Below are 21,134 nucleotides of genomic sequence, written 5' to 3'. Positions count from 1 at the left end.
TGGAAGCTGAAGGTCACATGACCCTGGTAGGGTCCCTGATTGGCTCATTGGACATAGAACTTTCTGGTGTGAAATCAATGCAAATACATGTAAATATAAAACTATTTGTGGCATAGAACTAAATGATTTTAGAATTCACTGTTATGGTTTAATCTACTTTTGGAAAATGTTGACATCGTATCATAAAAAAAAAAAAAAAAAAAAAAAAAAAAAAATCGCATCTCAAACTTAAACCAAACACTGGTAATTCAAATTACTTGTGTATTTAGGTTAATTTAGCATCCTGAAGATGATTCTAGCATATAAGAATGAGACGTAGACTATTCTTTCACCTTCCACTCTCTTGTTCAACATTTGCTGGTCACTTTTGGCTCCACCTCCAGGGGTTTGAGGAGAAATGAAAACTAAGTCAACATCCTCCTCTCACTCACACTTCCTGCCTTGGCATGTCATCCAAGTCTGGAAAGAAGCTCCAAAATGAAAACCTCGAGCAAACAGTGGAAATACTGACATGAATTATTTATTAAACAAACAAAATAAAAAGGCAGAGAGCACATGTGAAAGACGGGAGAAACGAATGTGGGCAGATCAGAAAGGTCAGGTTATTTCCCCAACCAACTCGCCTCTTCTTTTTTTTTTTCCCAATTAGACTTCATTCCACTGACTCACAAAGGCAACACAACAATTCTTGTCCTTTCCTCTATCATACCACATGCGACTATTATATATCCGATTGCAACAGTAACAACATCAGAGAAAATCAAGTATCTTTATAAAAGAACAGAAAAATAATTTCCAGTCCCCTCCAACAGGAACAGACATTATTAAAGTAACTTAAAGTGAATAATACTTCATATTTAGCGACATACCGCTTACTTGCAATAACTGCATGGTTTACAGGCCTTTACTGAAAAACTGAAAGGGGCTGCCTTTCAGTTTTTGTATTTTTCAGTCTCCCTTCAGGATATAAAATGCATGCTCGATTGGGTTAAGGTCCGGTGATTGACTTGGCCAGTCTATTGTTGCATTCGAGGATGGTAAGAAATCTGATTTTTCCAACATCAAACTAGGAAGTGTGTACAGGAATGCCCCCTTGAACTCGGAAATCCCACTTGTGAAGTCAGGGGAGAAAAAAAAAAAAAAAAAAAAGTACCCCGACTTCATCAACGGACTACAATGTGATGTCACTCTACAATGTCGACCCCTTTGGAAACACAGACCGTGAATGGTAAAACACAATTTACTCGAGTATAAAAATACTGTAGATAGCTTTCTTTCTTCAGAAATATTCGACATAACTCCATGCAAGACAATGTACATGACCGTACGCAACCTGCATGAAATTAAATGGTGAACTACTGAAATTGTATGAAATGCTTAAACAATAAATAAGAGCAAAATTGCGAGAAGGCAAGATTGCTGGATGTCAAAATAGGTTTTGAGGAACAAAAATAAAAAACAATTTATCACTATCTGCCATTTTGGTCGTTGACTTTCGCCTCATTCGTTTTCAGGTCGGAACTGTGAAAAACCAACTCGGATAATTCCGACTTCCAACCATCCTCAAATGCAGCACAAGACCTTGATGAAGTCCTTTATTGTGCTGGCTGTGAATACACTGAATTAAAAGGTGGAATTCGGAACTTTTGTTTCATCTTTCAATCTGAAATACAAATTTCTTTAGTATACAACCAAAACAAAGGAAATGACCTTGCCATTCCGATACTTTTGGAGGGGACTGTATAACTTCATAGAATCAAACACAGACCTTCAAAGTTCTGTTCCATCCATCCACTTTCTATGCCTATTATTTCTATGCCATTTATCCTCAAATTGTTTAGGTAAGTTTGAGCCTATGCCACACATAGAGAAACAAACACGTATACTCACATTCACTCCTATGGGCAATTTTGTGTCTTCAATAAATCTGACATGCATGTTTTTGGAATGTGGGAGGAAGCAAGAGTATCTAGAGAAAACCCACACAAATACGGACGAGAGAGAACATGCAAACTCTATGCTGAAAGACCTAAACCCCGAGTCGAGCTTTAGAATTGTGAGGGAGACGTGCTCAGCACTTGTATAAAACAAAGTTTTAGTGCTGTCACTAATGAATATTTTTAGAGTCGATGAGTCTATCATTATTCCATCGATTAATCGACTAATCATATTCATTTTAATTTTGCATTAAAGTGTATTATAAAACCATTTCCCCCCTGATTACTTTTTATTTTCACTCGTGATCGGTGTTTATTTTGCACTTTGCATTTGTATAGTGATTAAAAAAAAGGATGGGGGGTGATGTTAAAACAGATATTTGCAAATGTCTTATTTTGATTAAACAGAAGATAATCAATCTTCTTTCATAAAGGACTACAGAAATCAATAAACAGAGAATTTAGACAATTTTAAATAAAATTAAAATGGCTCCAAATGATTACTCGATTATTAAAATAGTTGTCGATTAATTTGACGCAAATCTACAACATGAATCACCTTTGAAATAAATCTTTTTCATTAAAAAAAAAAAATTCCATGTGCATGCCAGAGAAGAGGTGCCGAGACATAAGCGTGTTTTGTGAGTATCTTCCTCCATACACACTCTCTCATCTTGTGTATTTGTGGTGGGACTGATCTTCGCAAATGATGTCCTCTTCCAGACGGTCATAAAGTCAGACTAAACAGGAAAACCACCGAGTTATAGACGGTTAATCCCCCCCCCACACACACACACACACAAAACCCCGCACAAGAAGAGTGGTGGTGGTGGGGGGGTGATGCCCTGTGGTTCTCTCAGCAATTAAATTCATGTTGCAGACAAGAAGGCCAAGGAGGATAAAGCCACCGTTGTTAGGCACAGACATCAAAAATGGGATAATTACAAATTGGACAGCCAGTCAATCAAATATCTCAATTCTTTCAGTATTGAAAAGATACGGTGTGAACTCTTAATGAAAGAAATCCACTTGGCTCTTTACAAAAAAACATAAAAACAAAAATGAAGTAGAGCAAGAATCTTTATGTGCACTTACTCCTGGATAAGTGGTTGGAGTGATTTAAGCCAGTTTGGGACAGCTAGTAGTAAATCTATCAAGCCGTGTTACGAGTGGTCCCTCTGTTACGCACACACACACATACCTGATGAGGCAGTGATGAGGACATTGTTAAATCATCCACAAGCACCTCTGAAATACACATGTATGATTTAAGTAGGAACTCATCCGGGCTAACCTTGTAGCACTCGCCCAGTCATCCGCCAAGGCTACAACACACACTCACACAAACAAAAATACGTACACATTTATACTGTCTGGGGGATATGGGGAATATGTTGGGCTTGGTAATGAAAACATGCCATTGGGCAGATTTACACAAGAGCAACTTGATGTCCGGCCCCAGCAGAGATTTATTACTGGTGAAGAATCTAATCTTCTCATAGCTACAACCACTATAACCCAACACATACGTGGCATAAGGCAAGAATGACAACATCACTTTTGGCATTTATCTTTAGCTCAGCAATCACGGTCCCTCACGTTGCTGATTACTCCGCTACTTATGACTGATAATAAAGGTTACCAGCAAATCGGGAGTGCTGCATCAGTGCATTGTACACAAGTACAGAGAAAAAAAAATGCTTCTTAAGGCTGATTTGAGGTAGGCGTATTATACACGGGATTTTACGGTATGTCCAATCCATAGTGTTGGCAGATGCTCAAGGATGTCCGCTGACATAGACAAAATAATACCACACTAAACTAGATAGCTACATTAGATAAGAACAAGACAGACCAAGTACGCAGGTGGCTATGGGATGACTTGTGGCTTCGCAACGTCAGTGTTCCATTTCTGTTTTTGTAGATCAGTGTGTGCACATGCTCATACGGACCGAGTACGTTTTGTATTTGACAGGCCAGGAAATAACATCATTTTGTAGATGAGGCCAGTGGGGACACAAGGGATTCTGGGTAATTGGAAATCCAGATGGACGCGCACGAGTTTCGCATTGGAAGGAGTAACAGAGGAGATTGAACTGAACAAACAGGCTACAACGTTAATAATGTTCATTTCTGTCTTTTCGGCTTCCATCTCAGTTTTATTTTTCTTATTCTCATTTTCCATTTTCAACTAATCCTTGGTCTCGTTTATACTCCTCTGTTCTCTACTCACTTGACCTATGACTGACACACACATACAGTCTAGTATGCCATTGACTAAAGAATCGAGTGGCAGAGTCCATAGGGTACAATCAGCAAAGTATGTAGAGGGGGAAGAACCAGTAATCATGGGGAATATTGACAGGCCATCCACACAAACTCAATCTCTCCGACAAAAGAAACATTCTTGTAACATTCTTCAAAAGACGTATGCAAGCTTGCATCGCAATCAGTCTCTGTTAGCACTTTGCCGTCTGCAAGAGGACGAGCAAAGAAGTCACTTAAGGACTTCACAGCCTGTTAACAGATGTCAGCCAACAATTTCAACACGAGATACAATCGTTGCCGGCCAGAATGAATAAAAAAAAAGACAGATGTTCAGACGTTCATCAGAAAAACAGGGTTTGTACATCCGGCCACAGTGAAACATGTTCACACACTTTTGGTGGGTGGAGCTATACACGCTGCTGTTCATTGGTTGACAGAGAGATAACCTGCCCTTCCATGTGTATATGTAATTAAATGAAACTAGGTATGAAACTAGGAAACTAGGTAACAAAAACCATTACTTGAAAATTACTAGATATCAGTGCTGATATATTGAGAGACCTAGAGATATAGAGAGATAGAGACAGAGACAGAGAGAGAGCATGAGAGATAGAGCGAGCGAGGGAGCGAGAGATAGAGTGAGCGAGAGATAGAGCGAGCGATATATAGAGCGAGCGATTATATAGGGGAGAGAGCGAGAGAGATATATGAGCAAGAGAGAGCGAAAGATAGTGTTAGAGAGAGAGAGAAAGAGATGAGAACGAGAGGAGAGCAAGAGATGAGAGCCAGAGATAAGGGCCAGAGATTGAGCGAGAGATGGAGCGAGAGATGGGGAGATAGAGTACAAGAGCGAGAGAGAGAGAGAGCAAGGGAGAGATGAGAGCGAGAGATGGAGCGAGAGATAGAGAGCAAGAGAGATAGAGAGATAGAGAGAAAAAGAGATTAGAGCGAGAGATATAGAACGACAGAGAGAGAGAGAGAGAGAGAGAGAGAGAGAGAGAGAGCAAGCGAGAGATAGATCGAGAGATAGAGAGCGAGAGATAGAGTAGACATATAATGTGTTATCTTTGTCATACGTTTATGCATACATATTCACTTATCTCATGCTAACATATAGTTTAGTGCTAGTATAGAGTTTAGCCTACATACACTAACCCGTTGACGCAGCGTATCAACCCACAGACAGGTTTTCCTTTTCAGTTTAAAATAACGTACTTTAACCTCACCTCCAGAATCCCGTGCCATAGCCTGGCCTACGGCAGAATCCAAGAAGTTGTTTTCTCTCTCTTCTGGTCTCCTTTTAGATCCATGCCCGTTGCGCTGTACTAGCCTTGTCTTAATCAGAGCTAAGTTAGCTCGCGAGACACCTATAATTATAGTGGGAAATGGGTTTTTTCTGATTTTCAGAAATACTAATATGTTTGATATGTCTGTTATCATTATATTTTTGACAGCGATAAATGTACAAATTTAAAACATAGTGACTAGATGTATCAAATATGACACAAATCAAAAGTCATGTGGAAGTTGATTTTCAATTTTTTTATTTATTTTTTTTCATAAGGGCCAATACATACTCTATTTACAAAGAAAGGTTCTCATATATTTAATGGTTCAGGCTTTAAAGGGTTTAAAGAACAGTCGTCGCTGTGAGATGGTATTCTCCTTATATCAAATGAGTTTACCACTACCGTGACATATTTAAGTTAAGACTATTAGAACAATCAGTTCAAGTGATGTCTGTGTCCAATGCTTTTAATGCTGGCCTCTCACACAGTATTAAAAGATGGCTATTGATCAGGACAGAGCTGAACTGCAAAATGCTGACTCACAGATTTGGGGGGCGCTGCTGATGACTACACCTCCGCTAATAGCTGGTCTGAAGCATGCGCTCAGTTCCCTGGCGGGAGAAATGTTGAAGCTATTGACCGCAGCGGGGATGTGTGTTTGACACTAAGGGATTTATTACAGCGTTAATGTGGTTGAGTTGTCTTTGGGCCTTGGTTGTAGAAGATGCAATTGTTTTGTCAACTAACAAAATTCCCAAGTTGTTAAAACAGGACATACCATTCAGGGTATTTCCCCACATGAGTTTTACTAGAAGACAGTTCTGACGTTTCCACTGAAGGTCCAACAAAAGTATCTGCTACACTCATCTGAGCGCAGTGCACTCTTGTGTGAATGGAAGTGTGTTTCCGCGCGTGTAGCGGAGCCCATAGCATTCATTACAGTGCCACTACGGACAAACTGCTCCCTGGATAGACATTGATTTTCACCCAATGGATATCACTGTTAGCAAAACCTAATAGCTTGGTGCGTAATGGGTACAGGTTATGAATGAGCCCCTATGGGCAGGAAAGAGGGAACTGAGAAAAAAAAAAAAAGTGAGCAGATGGAAGGGCAAGAGGGAGAAAAAAAAATACAGGTGAATGAAGCAAAAGAAAGTGCAATAGATTATCAAGGTAGAAAATGAGACAAATGTGGAATGCTAGATTTTGAGATTGAACCAGTAGATTTGATATGATGGAATTGAGAAAATGACCAATTCAGTATTCCTATACTGTATATTGAAAATGAAGGAGAACAAAAGGAGAGAAGAAGACTCCCTAAAGCAATGTGAATCTATTTTCAACCAAATGTAAAAGAGGTAAACAGTAGACGGAGGCTGATTCTGCTCATTACTGAAACACTGATTCCTCCATGCATCACCAGTTTGCACCGTGAGCCGGCCACGGGTAAAGACCTGCTGCATCAGCAAGGAAACACACACACACACATAAACAGGGAGACTATTTGGGGGAAACAGTGAACACTGCCCAAGTAAGTCGATGAAATCCCGATCCCCGATTACAACACAGTTTGTATTGTGAAGTCATTCAAAAACAGCCTCAATCCGTGGAAAGCGTCTGCAGTATTAGAAATGTTTTACACATGAATAAATGCCCAGCAGCACACAATATAGTATATAGTAGTACTGTTAAGCACAGAAGGCAACTTTTTTTTTTTATATTTTCAGTGTGGAGATGCGATGATGACACACAGCAGAGACATGTCTGTTGTGAAATAGTGATGAAATGTTTGCATTGTGCACACTGCTTGAGACAAAATACACTGTCCGGCGAACGCGGTTAATATTTTCATGAACGGCCTTCAGCAATGATTACCACGCACTTTCCCCATGACATTATTTTCATGAGCTTACGCAAGGCCCCGATATGTATTTCCATTCATCTTTGGCCAAGATTGTGTGTTGATGATGGAAGAGTAGGTCCACTGTGGGAAGATGTTCAGTGGGGTTAATGACGGTTTCCCTGCTAAGAGTAGGTCGTTTCGCCACAAGTTAACAAACCTCTCAACCACAACTACAAAAAGTTATCGTACGGGTATAACGCTGACATTAAAGGTCACAGCAGCACTGTTTTAATACCTGTGTGCAGAACTTAATTTGAAGCTCAGAGTATAACCCCCCAAGATATTTCCCAGAGGGTCAGATATTATTTGCTCAGCCATCTCGCTAAAGCATCCACAAACCTAGATAAGTCAGAGCTTTCGAAATCTGTTGCTGGATCATTTATGTCTGCTGATTTGGAACGTGATGGCTTGTGTACAACATCTTTGTTAATACAGTAGTTTGTGTCGTTGTATGGTATAAGGCTTATACCATTGAAGACAGTGAGGTAAAAAAAAAAAAAAAAAAATGCTTTCGCTCCACTGTGCATGTTAATTTTTGTATTCCAAAACATATTTAGTTCAATTTGAAAAGAAACTAATACGCAAAAAAAAAACTAACAGAAAAGGCTCTATTTTCGCAGACAGGCACATCTATTTTTTTGTGCCAGGGCAAGTTGAATTTCCCATATTTGGGATGATGTTATGCCTCGTTCTGGTGGACAGAGTTGCCATGCTGGCGCAAGGCGCTCTTCAATTGCCCACGTCACACGCACAACCGACTACATCACCCACAAAAGGAAGATCTCTACGCATTCCAATCTCATGCATGGACCCCAGCAACTCGATTTTTGCTTCCACAATGTCAAGGACTGTGTGCGCTTTGACCTCCCTGATTGGAATGAGGGGAGCCGCTTCGATTGGCCGGGAGTCGGCTGCGTTCCCTCCCACGAATACCAAATGAATGACTGCACTTTGCGCTAGACTTTTGCTGGGTATGTTAACAGGGTTTAAAGACTCCCAAAATATCCCACCCTCACTTTACTGAACATTTGTTGGGGTAATAGCTAATGGATTACAGATCAGTTTGAATGGTGGCGCTAGAAATGCTGTTGTACATTCATTGGTCAACAAAAGATGTGTTACAATGGAACGACAGCAATGAGAAGATGACATAGTGACGATGTCACAGTATTTTCAACGCTTGCTAGCATGTAAGCAAGCGGCATACAACACCACAAGGCAAATCAGGTTGAACTAAATTGAGCCCCTTGATGAAAATGTGGTTCAAGGTAACTGGCTGTATCTCATAAAAAATAAAAATAAGTCCTGAAATGACCACCTTAATGACTAAAGGTAAAATGGTGGTAAAATGGTCATCTTGTTTGATTTTGTCCTCCATCAAAACACTAATAATTTTTTAATTATTGGGTTTGAGTTTGTGTTCCTCGGGCCATTATGGTTATTTCAAACAGAATTAGCCCATCTAATATCAAAACAAGCAGAACAAGTAAACTAACAAACGGCCTTTATTCACAGAGTCGCCACAAACAATGAGCATGTTGATTTTCTCTAACAGCGCAGTGGGTTTCTCAAAGAATAAATGTGCTGACGGACCACCCACCATCATCGCTTCGGGCCGGGCTGAACGCTTAGGTCGGCTGTCCTCTGCAGATCCAAACAAGGTCAGCAAGAAGAGAAACATCCAAATAACTCACTGATATTAAACCCTGTCACAGAGCGCTCTCGCTAGCCTTTTTAGCCATACAAGTCTCATAAGTTATTGCTCATCTCAGGCTAAGGAGTTTTGTTCTTTTTAAAGGTCGACCATCCAGATAATAATTAATAAAGAAACACATTACTAGTACTACACAGCCATTGTGTCCACAGCAATAAAGTGACAAGGTGGACTAACTCACAACCTTGCACAATCACAAACCACCACACTTATTCCCAGGTGCAGCCAGTCTATTACTATTCCTGCGCTGAAAAAAATCCCGCGTACAGGCACACACACGCACACACACCCATTCCCCCCATTTTTCATCTTTTGTCAAACGTGAACATTTGCTCTGCATTAGCCTCTCTGTGGGTTTGCCTTGGACCACAATAATGGAAATAGAAAAACCTAATGGAAATGTGAAATTCTGAATACAGGGCTCTCCCTCTCTCTGTATCACATCCATACACCCAATATCCGTGAGAAAAGCCACAGGAATAATGGAAAATCAAAATGTATGCAGAAACTTTTTTTTTCTGCCACCTTAGCTCCACTTGCAGTATTTTTCTCTGTCTTAGTTGTTTGTGTACACTCACATACACACAAGCGCACACTCACAGTGTATAAATGCCCTATAACCAACCGGGGCATTCTGATAGACTCTTATTCTCTCTGATGCTTTATCAGCGCAATCACACAAACATTCAGCAAGAAAATAATGGCTTTTCTGTTTGTTGTCTCTTTTTGGGTGCGTGTGTGTAGGTGTGCATGTAGGTGTGTGTGCGTGTATTCATTTCTACCTAGAAGCTGAGTCGCAAAGTGTCTATGTGCACCGCATACATATGTGGCGGTAAAGATAGACATCAGAATTATTTGATTCAATGATTCACTTTTCCAACAAGTCAACCGTGATTTGTTTTTGTTTCTAATTCTAAATCACCAATTGGGAAAAATAAATGCTGCCTGAAAATTAAATAAATGAACCAATTTTCAGTTTTAGGACAGCAAGCATTTAAACGAGTATTTTATTTACATGTGTAAATAGTGCTTCTCAATTATTTTTTGTTACGACAACCCCAGGAAGAAGAAAATATTTTGCACCCAACCCCAACTCTCCTCTGCGAGTATAAATAGTATAATTCGCCTATAAAATTGTTGTAAGTACACATCTGTAGAGCAAATAATACTCTCTGCACATTTTCTGGCAAGGACAGCGCCACAGCCACCAACTTTTTTTGTGTGTGTGTGTGTGTGTGTGTGTGTGTGTGTGTGCGTTTGCGTGCGTGCATTTGCGTGCGTGCGTGCATTTGCGTGCGTGTGTGCGTTTGCCACTGCCACCTACTGAGATGGATGCGCAATTACACTTTAGTCTAGTACGGCAAACAAAAACAAACCTGAAGTCATACCACGCCCTTTTATTTGAGAAGGTCTGGTGTAAAGTAATGGACAGTGGAGGTCAATAGTGACAGATTTACTGAGGGGTCAATTCATTTTCTATTTCATGATCTGCTGCCTTTGGAAATGCACTTGGTAAGTCATTTAAATAATAAACTCGTCATTGCATGGCCTGAATCTTTCAGCTAGAGTCGCCTGGACTTAATACTATTTTGTCGCACAATTTTGAAACAGTAATTGAAGCAGTTACTACAAAGTATTTCTTTAACTCTCAGTTAGACTTCTGCATTTGCCAGCAGGTATCCTGGCCCACTCCTTGCAAGCAAACCACTCAAGCTTTCTTGGTTTTGAAGGGTGTTGTGGGTCTTAATCCAATTGGAAGACTCTGTGGCGGAGACCAGCACATATGGCTCAAGATAGTCTTAGATTACGAGTCAAAAGACAGAGCTAAAAACACTAGTGAACGTCAGATTGTTCTGAAGTACCATCATTTAAATACTATTGAACATGTGTAAAGGATCTTAAATACATACACACACACACAAAAAAAACAAAAAAAACAAACAAACAAACAAACAAAGAAAAAACACCTGACTGACTCACGACAGAGCATCGATCAAAGTCAAACTTTTTGTTTTGGCCTCTGGAGGAGTTTGGCCAATTAGACTAGGACCACACAGCAGGGTAAGGTTACGATAACATAAAACAAAAGAAGGGTGATTCCATCGGGTCGAAGATCACGAGTGTGAGAGGTTAGAGTTCAACTTAATATTGAAGGTCGTGGCAAAAAAAATAAAAATCATCACAGCAGGACACACACACACCAAACCAACAGATGCAATAACAAACCTTCCAAGACAATCTCTGGGAATCTCTTCCCGTCATACCAATACACCGAAAACCATGCTGCGACCATGTGTTGAACAAATATGCGTGGGAGAGTAACCAGCATATTCTAGCAGTCACTAAAACCAGCTGCGGTGAATCCACGCACAAGTTTAGAAACAAACCAGCCAAATTGACAGAGGCTGAGTTGGGTGAATGTAAGCCAAAGTACAGTTGGGCGTTTTTGAAAGTTTGAAACTGTCAACATTACATCATTGATAATACATGGATGCTATTAGGAAATTCTTGGAAATTGTTCACTGGCTTTAGTAGTCTACAACAATCCCCCCAAAAATTCAAACCATCACAAACATGGAGAAAAGCATTACGACATCTTACACTTGCAGGAAGTGGAACTCACAATAACAGCTTCCACACTTCTGGGAAGACTTTCAACAAAATTTTGAAGCGTATCTGTGAAAATCACAGTCGATGAGCATCCCAGGGATGTTTGATAGGGATTAAGTCTTTCAGTCGTGGTTTTCCACATGGACTTTGTTTTGTGCATCAGTAGTGGGGTTTCCATCCAATTGTTTCAAATTTCTTAAGCATATTTACTGAAAATGCGACTTATGCCCGTTTCCATCTGTTCTTCTTTTGCGAATATCGAGAGGGGACTCCACCACTGTAGGTGGAGGTATTCATCGTAGATGTGATCCACCAGTAATTTAAAAGAAGAAGAACAAGAAGCAACTGTGCTATGTGATGACGTCGTATGGGTTTGCTTTTGTAATCTTGGATAAACTGTAGCATTTCTTTGCCGTTTTCCATCTAAAATTGCATTAATATTCGCTTCTTTAATTAATTCCGTTGTACCCAAACATACCTTATTTTATCGTCCACCATTGCTTTATGACTACAAACGTATGTATGACGTAATATCCGGTAAAAAATAAATAAATAAATACGTGCGACGTGTATCCGGTCTTGTCAGCGTTTATTCGCAAAACCTGTTTCCATCGCCAAAATTTGCATTTTCCTTTTTTCAATACGCTTAAAAATCCACCAGCTCCAAACGTAAAATCTTTGCGAATTTGGGCCCTTTTTCAAATTCCGAGCGTTTCCATTCAGTTTTATTTTCACATTTATTGAAAATTTGAATAAAAATGGGCAGATGGAAACCCAACTAATGACATTCAGGGAGGAGGAGGAGTTGGAAGAGTAGGCGAAAAATAAGTAGAAGGAAAAGAAGAAGAAGAAGAAGAAATAGAAAAAGGAGGAGGAGAAGAAGAAGGAGGAGGAGGAGAAGAAGAAGGAGGAGGAGGAGAAGAAGGAGGAGGAGAAGAAGAAGGAGGAGGAGAAGAAGAAGAAGAAGAAGAAGGAGAAGAAGAAATAAAAGTATTAGAAAAAGTAGAAGAAAAAGAAGAAAAAGAAAAAAGAAAACGAAAAAGAAAGAAAAAGAAGATGAAAAAGAAAACAAATAAGAAAAAGAAGAAGAAAAAGAAGAAGAAAAAGAAGAAGACGAAGAAGAAGAAGCTAGGCCAAGTGTTAGCTTACTTGGTGTCATTTTTTTATTTTTTTTATTGTAGTCAATGAATGGTTAGACACGTGATATTGTCCCACATGATTGGCTATTGTTCTTTTTCACTTCACAATCACTGAGTCAAATTTGGTTCAGCCAACCTCAGTGTTGACCACACATCAGGTAGATTTTTGAACAAGATGTAACATTTCTGATTGTCGCCACAATCATTTTTCCAGGCAAATTGAGAATAAATGACTTTTGACTGACCTCACACTACAAGATAATCACTCAGAATAATTTATCCTTAGACATCCACGAATTTGCTAACTTTGATCTCAAATGCTCAAAATTGTTTGATTATGCGTGCGTACCGCACTTAAGATGAAGCTGGCTGGAAAGTCGACATCTTCGAAGGTTGCAGAGGCAGAACCAATATAAAAAAAATAATAATAATAATAATAAAAAAAAATAAAAAAATTGAAAAAAAAAAAAGAACATCTCTTTGTATTCCAAAGTTACTTTAAATGATCTTCCAAGAACATTTTACCAGGAAACAACCAAGCCTGAATAAATAAATCTCAACATGACACGAAAGCGACCACACCAAACCACAAGGGGTCTTGGGTCTCACTTTATAGCCTTCTTTGAACCACCTGTGTCCGTTTTTTTTTCTTCCTGTAAAAGATAGCTTGCCTTCAGTGTCCTCACTGTGGATCTGAAGGCTTTAAACTGGAACAAACCAGCAGCACCTCCACAAACTAAGAGTGGAAGAGCAGGGAGACAAACAAAGTGAGGCCAAACATAGATCCAGGCTATGGTTGCAGAGGTTGTGAGCCATACTCTAACTCCAAGATGAAAGGGAGGCTGCTGAGGAGGAGGAGAACGAGATGAGTAGTGTAGTGGAGGGAGTGGGGGGCGGTAAAGAAGGGTGAAATGATGAAATGGTACAACACAAAAGTGCAGAAAGCTTTTGATGGGTGGAAATGTGAAAATGGCACCCAAATCCATCAGTGAAACATGTTTGATGTTTTCTTGTTCTTTTTTTTTTTTTTTTTTTTTTTTTTTAATATAAAGTTGTAGTCCATCCGGATTTCATACAGCATGTACAAATGTTATTTGTCAGTAAAAGGACACACCAACGAGGAGGATCGGGGAGACCGAGGAACGAACGGAGAGAGAGGCGCAGCGAAGAAAGTAATAGGCAAGACAGGATGTAAAATTGTCAGCAGCGGAGGAGGGGAAAGTAAGTGTGTGTAGGGGGGCTCATTATTGACACCATGTGTTACCCCAGGAAGCTCCTTGGCAAAATATAAGCATGTAGACAGATCTGAAAGGGGGAAACAACAGAGAAAAGAAGAGGGGGGTGAGGGGGTAAACTTGTTACAGCTGCAGGCCTGCATGTGCGAGTATGTCTCCAAGGGTCAGCAGGCGTACATCTGGGTCAGGCCTTTCTGTGGTACTAGCTACAAGGTCAAACAATCTAGCCTACCTTTCACCGTTTTCTTTTAATGAGGGTCTTAAACATGTCATTGCTAACTCTCAGTAACTGTAATGAGTGATTTGTTAAAACTCCGGCCTTGTTTCCCTGCACTTTAGGTCCTCCAACCTTTTGTCACCAACTCCACCAGTCAAACCCACATCTCTGACAATACACTAGTTAAAATCCAGGATATTTGACTTCAGAGGTTGTATGCGGTTACGCAAAAGGATGTTGAAAATGTATCCAGTATATCACAGAGTTCTTTCTAAATCATCCAGTGTGGATATAGAGTCTGAAAAATGAGTCAAATCAAGTCAAAACTGAGCTGACTCTCAGACAAGAGTCATCCAAGGTGCTCATATTGAAATAGCCCTGAAGTGTTTGGAAGGAGAGGGCTATAAGCTGAGCTACCCACACACACTCCACACTCAAACAGGTGAAGAGGAACAAGACAACAAGATGCTCCTTTCCTGTGAGTGCACCAAAAGGCTTTGCACAAACAGTAATGAGCACCTCGAGGTCTTTTTTTTTTTTTTTTTGCATTTTTGGAACAATAAAACATTAACCGTACATTACAGTTTGTGAAATGAAACTGGTACAAAACTTTTGGATAGTGCCGCACTTTAGTTCAATATGCTTCTGTTTTTGTTAGCAACCAGAGTTGGGCATTCCATCAATATTGGTGAAAGGTCTGTCAATGACGTACACCCGTGTTGACGATTGACGGGAAACGTCGAAAAATTGACAGAGTAAGCATTGTCATATCGTCAATCCGTCAATGATGGAATGCCCATTTCGCGACAAATGACGGAAACATCGATGGATGCCCATTTCACTGAGGAATTACAGATTAACGATTACAATGTGGTTCGCCTTGAAATATTGACGGATTAATGATAACGGAAGGGTGTGCCAACAGTTGACGACTGACGACTTACGAACATTCAAAAATTCATTGAGGCACCCACCTCTGTTAGCAACTAAGTCCACGGTGTGCAACTCTTTAATGTCTTAGCGAACAACGGTGTCTATGAAATAAGATAATTGGTTACTAGCAGGGTTATTTAACCTTGTTCTCGCAAGATGAATTGTAAGGGTATTTGTGAGTTCACAAACTCCGGAGAATAAATCTTGTACCGCTCCCGCAGATAACCGCCGTTCCCGAACAACTGGTGATTCAGACCAATCACAGAGCGATTGTGTTTGGGGGCGGGATATGCAACTGTAACGAAACCAGGAAGCCAGTACCGACGCCGGACCTAACAAACAAACAAACCTAACATGGACGAATGGACGCTACAATTAATACTGTTCTTGCAGAATTACTCACCGTTTCCTCCTTGAATGTTGAACAGAGAGAGGCACTTCATGCATTTCTAGCTGGTAAAATGTTCGTGCTTTTCCCTCCTTCGACAAGAACGACCACTTAAATTTTCACCCGTGGCCGTGATTGGTCAAAACAAATGTGTAGAATGTTGCATCGTCTAATCAGCTCAAATTATTGTACAGAATGTCCCGCCTTTTCCCGATGAAATTACCGTGGAGAGGTACCAGATGGATATATAATATCCATCTGGCTACTGCCAGGTTAAGGGTTATTATAGTTTTTTTGTGTGTGTAATTTTTCATTTTAGTTAGTTTTTATTTTGTTTTGAGGTTGTTGTTTTTTTAATTGAGTTACTTTTAATTAGTTTTCAGGGTGGTTTTGTTAGTTTCAGTTATTTAATAAATGCTTAGTTTTAGTTTAGTTTCAGTATTAGTTTTAGTTTTTTTTTTGTGTGTGTTTTTTTAAATGTGTATTACCTGTGCGCAATATTCAAAAAACACCATGGGAGCGACGTCATCTGAAGGTGCTTTTCTATTGGCTGCTGCTAGATGACGTCACTTCTGTGTGACACACTTTCAAACGTCCTTATTCCGGTCAATCTCAAAATAAATCTACTTAAAATCACACTTAAAATCATCCCCAAAGGCTCATGCATTAAATTCCTTGCCAAAAATGAAAGCAAAGGACATTTTTGCAATAATTATAGTTTTGTTTTGTTTGTAAGGCATTTTCATTTCTATTTTATTTCGTTAACGAAATTGTTTGTTTTTTTTATTTTAGTTTTTTTTGTTAGTTTTAGTTAACTAAAATAACTTTGGTTACTAGGACCAACTAATAATATTTTTATGAGGGGGAGAGAAAAAGGATATGTTTTATTTGGATGATGCATCCCAGTGACTAATTGAGCCACATCGTCTATCTAATGTTTGAGGAAATAATGTTAATGAAACAATGCAGAATGGGGGAATGTAATGAATTTAGGTCATTTTTGTTGCTTTTCCTCTGTTTATTCAAATCTACAAGTGAGACTGTGGCCTCCCAGCATAGATAAATTAGACTTAACATTCCTTGTATGAGATTCCACTATTTACACTGTGAAGCAGACTGAACCCTCATGGGAGTTTGTTTTAGATGCGGCCTAAATTAAAGAATGTGTACAGACTTCAGCGGGGACTGTTATTTTTTCAACAAGTCTGTCCTCCAACTATATAGGTATATACGTGTTCTCTTGGTAAACAGTTAGGATGCGGGTGCCTCTGTCAACACACACACACACGCACACAAAAACTCACTAATTCATCAACTCATGCCCGCCTCCTCTCTCTCACTAAGCCAAAGTAGAGGTGGGCAAAACAGCTATTGTGTCCCTGGAAGAATTAACTATTGATTTTCTCCTTAGCGTTATCAGTGCAGCTCTGACAACAAACCAGCTACACAGGGGTGTGCACGCACATAAAAAAAAAAAGACCTAGATTTTGTTCTGCAGAGGATGTGCTGTTTTTGGTAGAAACGCATCCAAAGGGAAAAGGCCCAAATCAAATATTAACATGCAACAGTAGCATACACACAAACAATGTTGTGGTACATCAGAAAACCGTTTCAAATTATGAAAGTTGCGTATCCAAACCACAGATGTGATAGTTACTCACTTTCTTTTTAGCGCCATCCTAAGGTACACGTTAAACCAAGTCACATTGAGCGTCATAGGCATGGAAATATGATACTTTTGTCTTTTTTACCTTGGCTCCCCAATCCCAAGTATTGACAGGAAGGAAGCCGCATCTTTCCAACTTAACACCCTTTTAAATTTAGAAGCCAAAGGAGTACTATAATCCACACACTCACACCTGTTAACACTTCTTTGACCTGTGTCTTTGGCTCAATGTCATTCATCTTTTCATTCTGTGTTAAGGTTCTAGGTGAGGGGGTCTTGAATATATCAGTCAATCTGTACAAACTGACTTGAGTGCAATATTGGTCATGCAATTGGGAAATCTGTCTTTCATCAAGAAACAATTCTCAACAGTTCCGGCTGCTGTCACACATACTGTATCACACAGGAGGTTAATACGTCTATGGTCTTACTTATTACAATGTACAGAATAGTCACATGTGGGCAAAAGAAATGTCAAGGGGTTGTAATTACTCCCTTAATATCACGTATGGTGTACTGCTTATCACGCAAACCTTACTTCTGCAAGTATAAACGGATTACCTTTTGAGATGTCTATAGTTTTTTTGACAGATGTACACGTTTATGAAGAACTCTTAGCCAAACACTGGCTTTGCCGTTTTGTTTGTTTGATTGTTCAATCATTTTATCAGACTTAAAACTGTATATACAGCCTGGCCGTTAGCAGGGTAATGCCAAAAAATAACCCGTGGAAGTTGATGTTGATGCCATGTCTCCAGATGACATCCCTATGGTGAAGCATATAAAGCTTAAAGAATACTAGGCCTAAAATTGAGCCTTGGGGAACCCCACATTTAATTCTATGGGTTCCAGACAAACATGTATCAATACTTACAAAGAATTATCAGTCTATGAGATAGGAATAAAACCAGTTAAACAAAGTACCAGAGATGCCCACCAGGTTTCTAAGTCCGTCCATCCATCCATCCTATCCTATCCTCTATTTAATAATCTACTGTAGTGATTGATGATTGTTCCAGTTAAAAGTGAAACCGCCTTGTAGATGATACAAATAAAAGCTTGATAAAAATTAGTACCTTAAAAATCCTTAACACATCCCCCACATTAATCTTGAGACACACTAATGGCCATCTTGATTTTCTCCTCTATAGGAGAAAATCAAGATGGCCATTTTATATATGTATCAAAGATAGATTTAGTTTGGACCCAACCCAGACTGCCTTACAAATACAAGCTAGTGGTGTTTTTGCTATTTTAAACATCTGGAAGGCCTAAATTCACTAACTCTGGCAGCCCATTCCGCCGCAAAACCCCTTCCAACAGGGCAATAATGGACCAAAAAAGAAAAATACCAGATCTCTTGAACCCGTTCAGCTAAAGGGATAACTGGGTGATTCCTATAATTAAAAATAAATATGGTGGACAAGGCTGAGCACTCGCCACCGCAAATTAAAGCCCATTTTCCATTGGTTTTTCATTTGCGCTCATTTTCACAGATGTTTTTCGATTGTTCTTGCATTTGCCAAGTGCTTTAGCGCCTTGATTGTGCTAACACGTACATTTCTTGAATACATCTTCCTATCTCAAATTGTACGCTTTGGTGGCTCCCTCCACTTCACTCTTATTTTTAAGAAAACATCAATTACTTGCAGTAAGTTTGGCTTTCCGAGTTGAGAAAGTTGGACAGATTTCCCAATGGGGCATTCTATCAAACCCATCCAACTAAGCGTGGCAGCTTTCACATTAACAAAGTAGGCCGGGATCAAAATGTTTCAGAAACATAACATTGAGATGGATTCATCTCATGAAAATATTGATTTCTCTAATGGCCTGGGGAGGAATAAAAAAAAAACAAAAAAACACTGGATTCACATCACATTCAGTGATGCCTCGAGGGAGCTAACAAGTCATTTAGCACACCTTGGTTGAATTTGCATTAACATAAACTGATAAACATATCTGTAATTGCTTTGAAGTTAACTTCTAAAAATTGTTATTAGCATTGCTAATAGTAAGAGGAACACGCAATCAATTACACCAGCACGAATGATCAAGGGGTGTTTTTGAATGCGGCTTGCCAATTTTACAGAGACAGTATATTTCTGCCTCAACACTATGTATATTTAACTCTAGCATATTATGCAATCTTAGAGCACTATCTGGGGGGGAAACATCACATCATTGCTTCTTGGATTGTTAATTGGATGGTGCTACGTCTTATTTACTGCATTTTTTTTCCAAAATTTACCTTTTGAGGGGGAAAACAGATTTCTTTTTTGTGACAAAAATGATTACTCGCCCAGCCTTACCTTGAATAGTAGGTTGTCTTAAATGGACACTGCTTTTGTCAACTGCAATACGCGATGTTTGGGATACTAGCATGAAGCCACCGAGCATCATGACATATGGACGAGAACTTCCAAGCCAGCCAAGACATCCCTGAAGGCTATTTCACCCCATTTAATAAGGGTGAATGCTGTTTTTTTTCTGTTGAAATAGATGTTAGTAATGTTAACATGCAGCCAGTTAGTGTTGTGACATAACAGGAAAGCTAATCAAAACAGACAAGTCCAGTTCAACAAAATTCTACTTTTTCTTTATCCCTGTTGTTGACCCAACTAGTGGTCAGTCATAATCTCGAAAGGCATTGATGGCATCTGTCAGTGTTACCATTGTCGCAACGCATAATTTTCCACCAGTGCCTAAAATCACAGCCTCAAAGCTTTCATGAGGCGATTTGATCTTCACCCTCCAAATTACAACCAACACATATTTTCACTCAGCTGCACCGGTACAATACAAAAGGAAAATGATTTGATTTAGTTTGAGATCATGAGAGGGGGTCTGCCTATTTTATTTGAGTAACGCCAGAAACAGCATCCCTGAGCATGTCAGCCTGTGTGAACAACTCTCGACGGACCTCAGTAGCAGCCAGAATGACAATGTTGAGCATACACCATAATCATGAGCACTGAATCTCATGAAAACTGGAGCAACAATCATAAAACAATGATCAACAGGCTACTCATCCTGCTTCTTTTCAGAGAGAATCGAGACCAGATGAATACTTTGAAACACCAAGTAACAATTATTTTCACAGCTGGTCACAATAAGTCTTCAGGATTTTTCTGTTGTATTTTTGGTCAATTCTAGACTTAATCAACAGGGTGTAAAGTTGACTATCAGCCCTAGAAATATCTAGGGACAATCATGACTTTAGCAATTAAATTAAGATGACAGAGATTACATACAATAGCTGAGATATCATGAGAACGATTAGACAGCTACAAAAATTGGAACGCTTTAAAGAAAGGGGTTTTCCAAAAGACAAGGGCGGAAGTAAAATGTTAAAAGTGAAAAATAAGATCACCCAAATAAATGACGTAATAATTTAAGGCAGTATATATTGCAAAAAAAAAAAAAAAACATTAAAAAAAAAAAACATACAGGTTTATCATAAAAATACGTGCTGGATAATGAGTACTAGTTTTTTTCACAATTACTTACCTTCGTCAATGTTTTTACATCTTCCTTTAATAGCTGTATTATCTGTTGATTTAAACAATTCTGACGGGAGAAAACGATAAAACGCATATGGGTTCCCAAAAAATACAATTAAAGTGTAGAAAAACAAGCTGCGTAGCTAACTGCATGCTAACCAAGCCTGGTCCTCGTTTCCCATGTCTCCCTATTCCCAACGCAGGTGATTCTAATGACAGCTCATTAGCAAGCTCTGGAGACACGGAAAACAGCATCGATCGATTAAAAAAAAAAACACAAAAAAAAAAAACTAATATGTGAGTTATCTTAATGACGGCACAAAAGGTACAGCGCC

The 21,134-nt window shown here is 39.3% G+C and overlaps 1 protein-coding gene across 2 annotated transcripts in view; it reads right to left on the bottom strand.

The window, feature by feature from the left end:
• The window catches only part of lama2 (laminin, alpha 2), a 153,387-nt gene extending 132,381 nt beyond the window's left edge, over positions 1-21,006 (bottom strand). Inside the window, exons 1-2 of one of the 2 annotated variants that reach the window (XM_077510840.1) lie at positions 20,807-21,006; positions 19,609-19,786 (exon numbers count right to left, since the gene is read on the bottom strand). In XM_077510840.1, coding sequence (XP_077366966.1) covers positions 19,609-19,699 — 91 coding nt within the window. In that variant the 5' untranslated portion in view covers positions 19,700-19,786; positions 20,807-21,006. The remainder of the gene's footprint in view (positions 1-19,608; positions 19,787-20,806) is intronic. The other variant, XM_077510841.1, reaches the window with a different exon arrangement.
• Between the last annotated feature and the right edge of the window lie 128 nt (positions 21,007-21,134).

Source organism: Festucalex cinctus, chromosome 21 (assembly GCF_051991245.1).
Source record: "Festucalex cinctus isolate MCC-2025b chromosome 21, RoL_Fcin_1.0, whole genome shotgun sequence".
Classification (NCBI taxonomy): Eukaryota; Metazoa; Chordata; class Actinopteri; order Syngnathiformes; family Syngnathidae; genus Festucalex; species Festucalex cinctus.
Note: the sequence above shows the minus strand (reverse complement) of the source record. Positions and strands in the feature narration are given on the sequence as shown.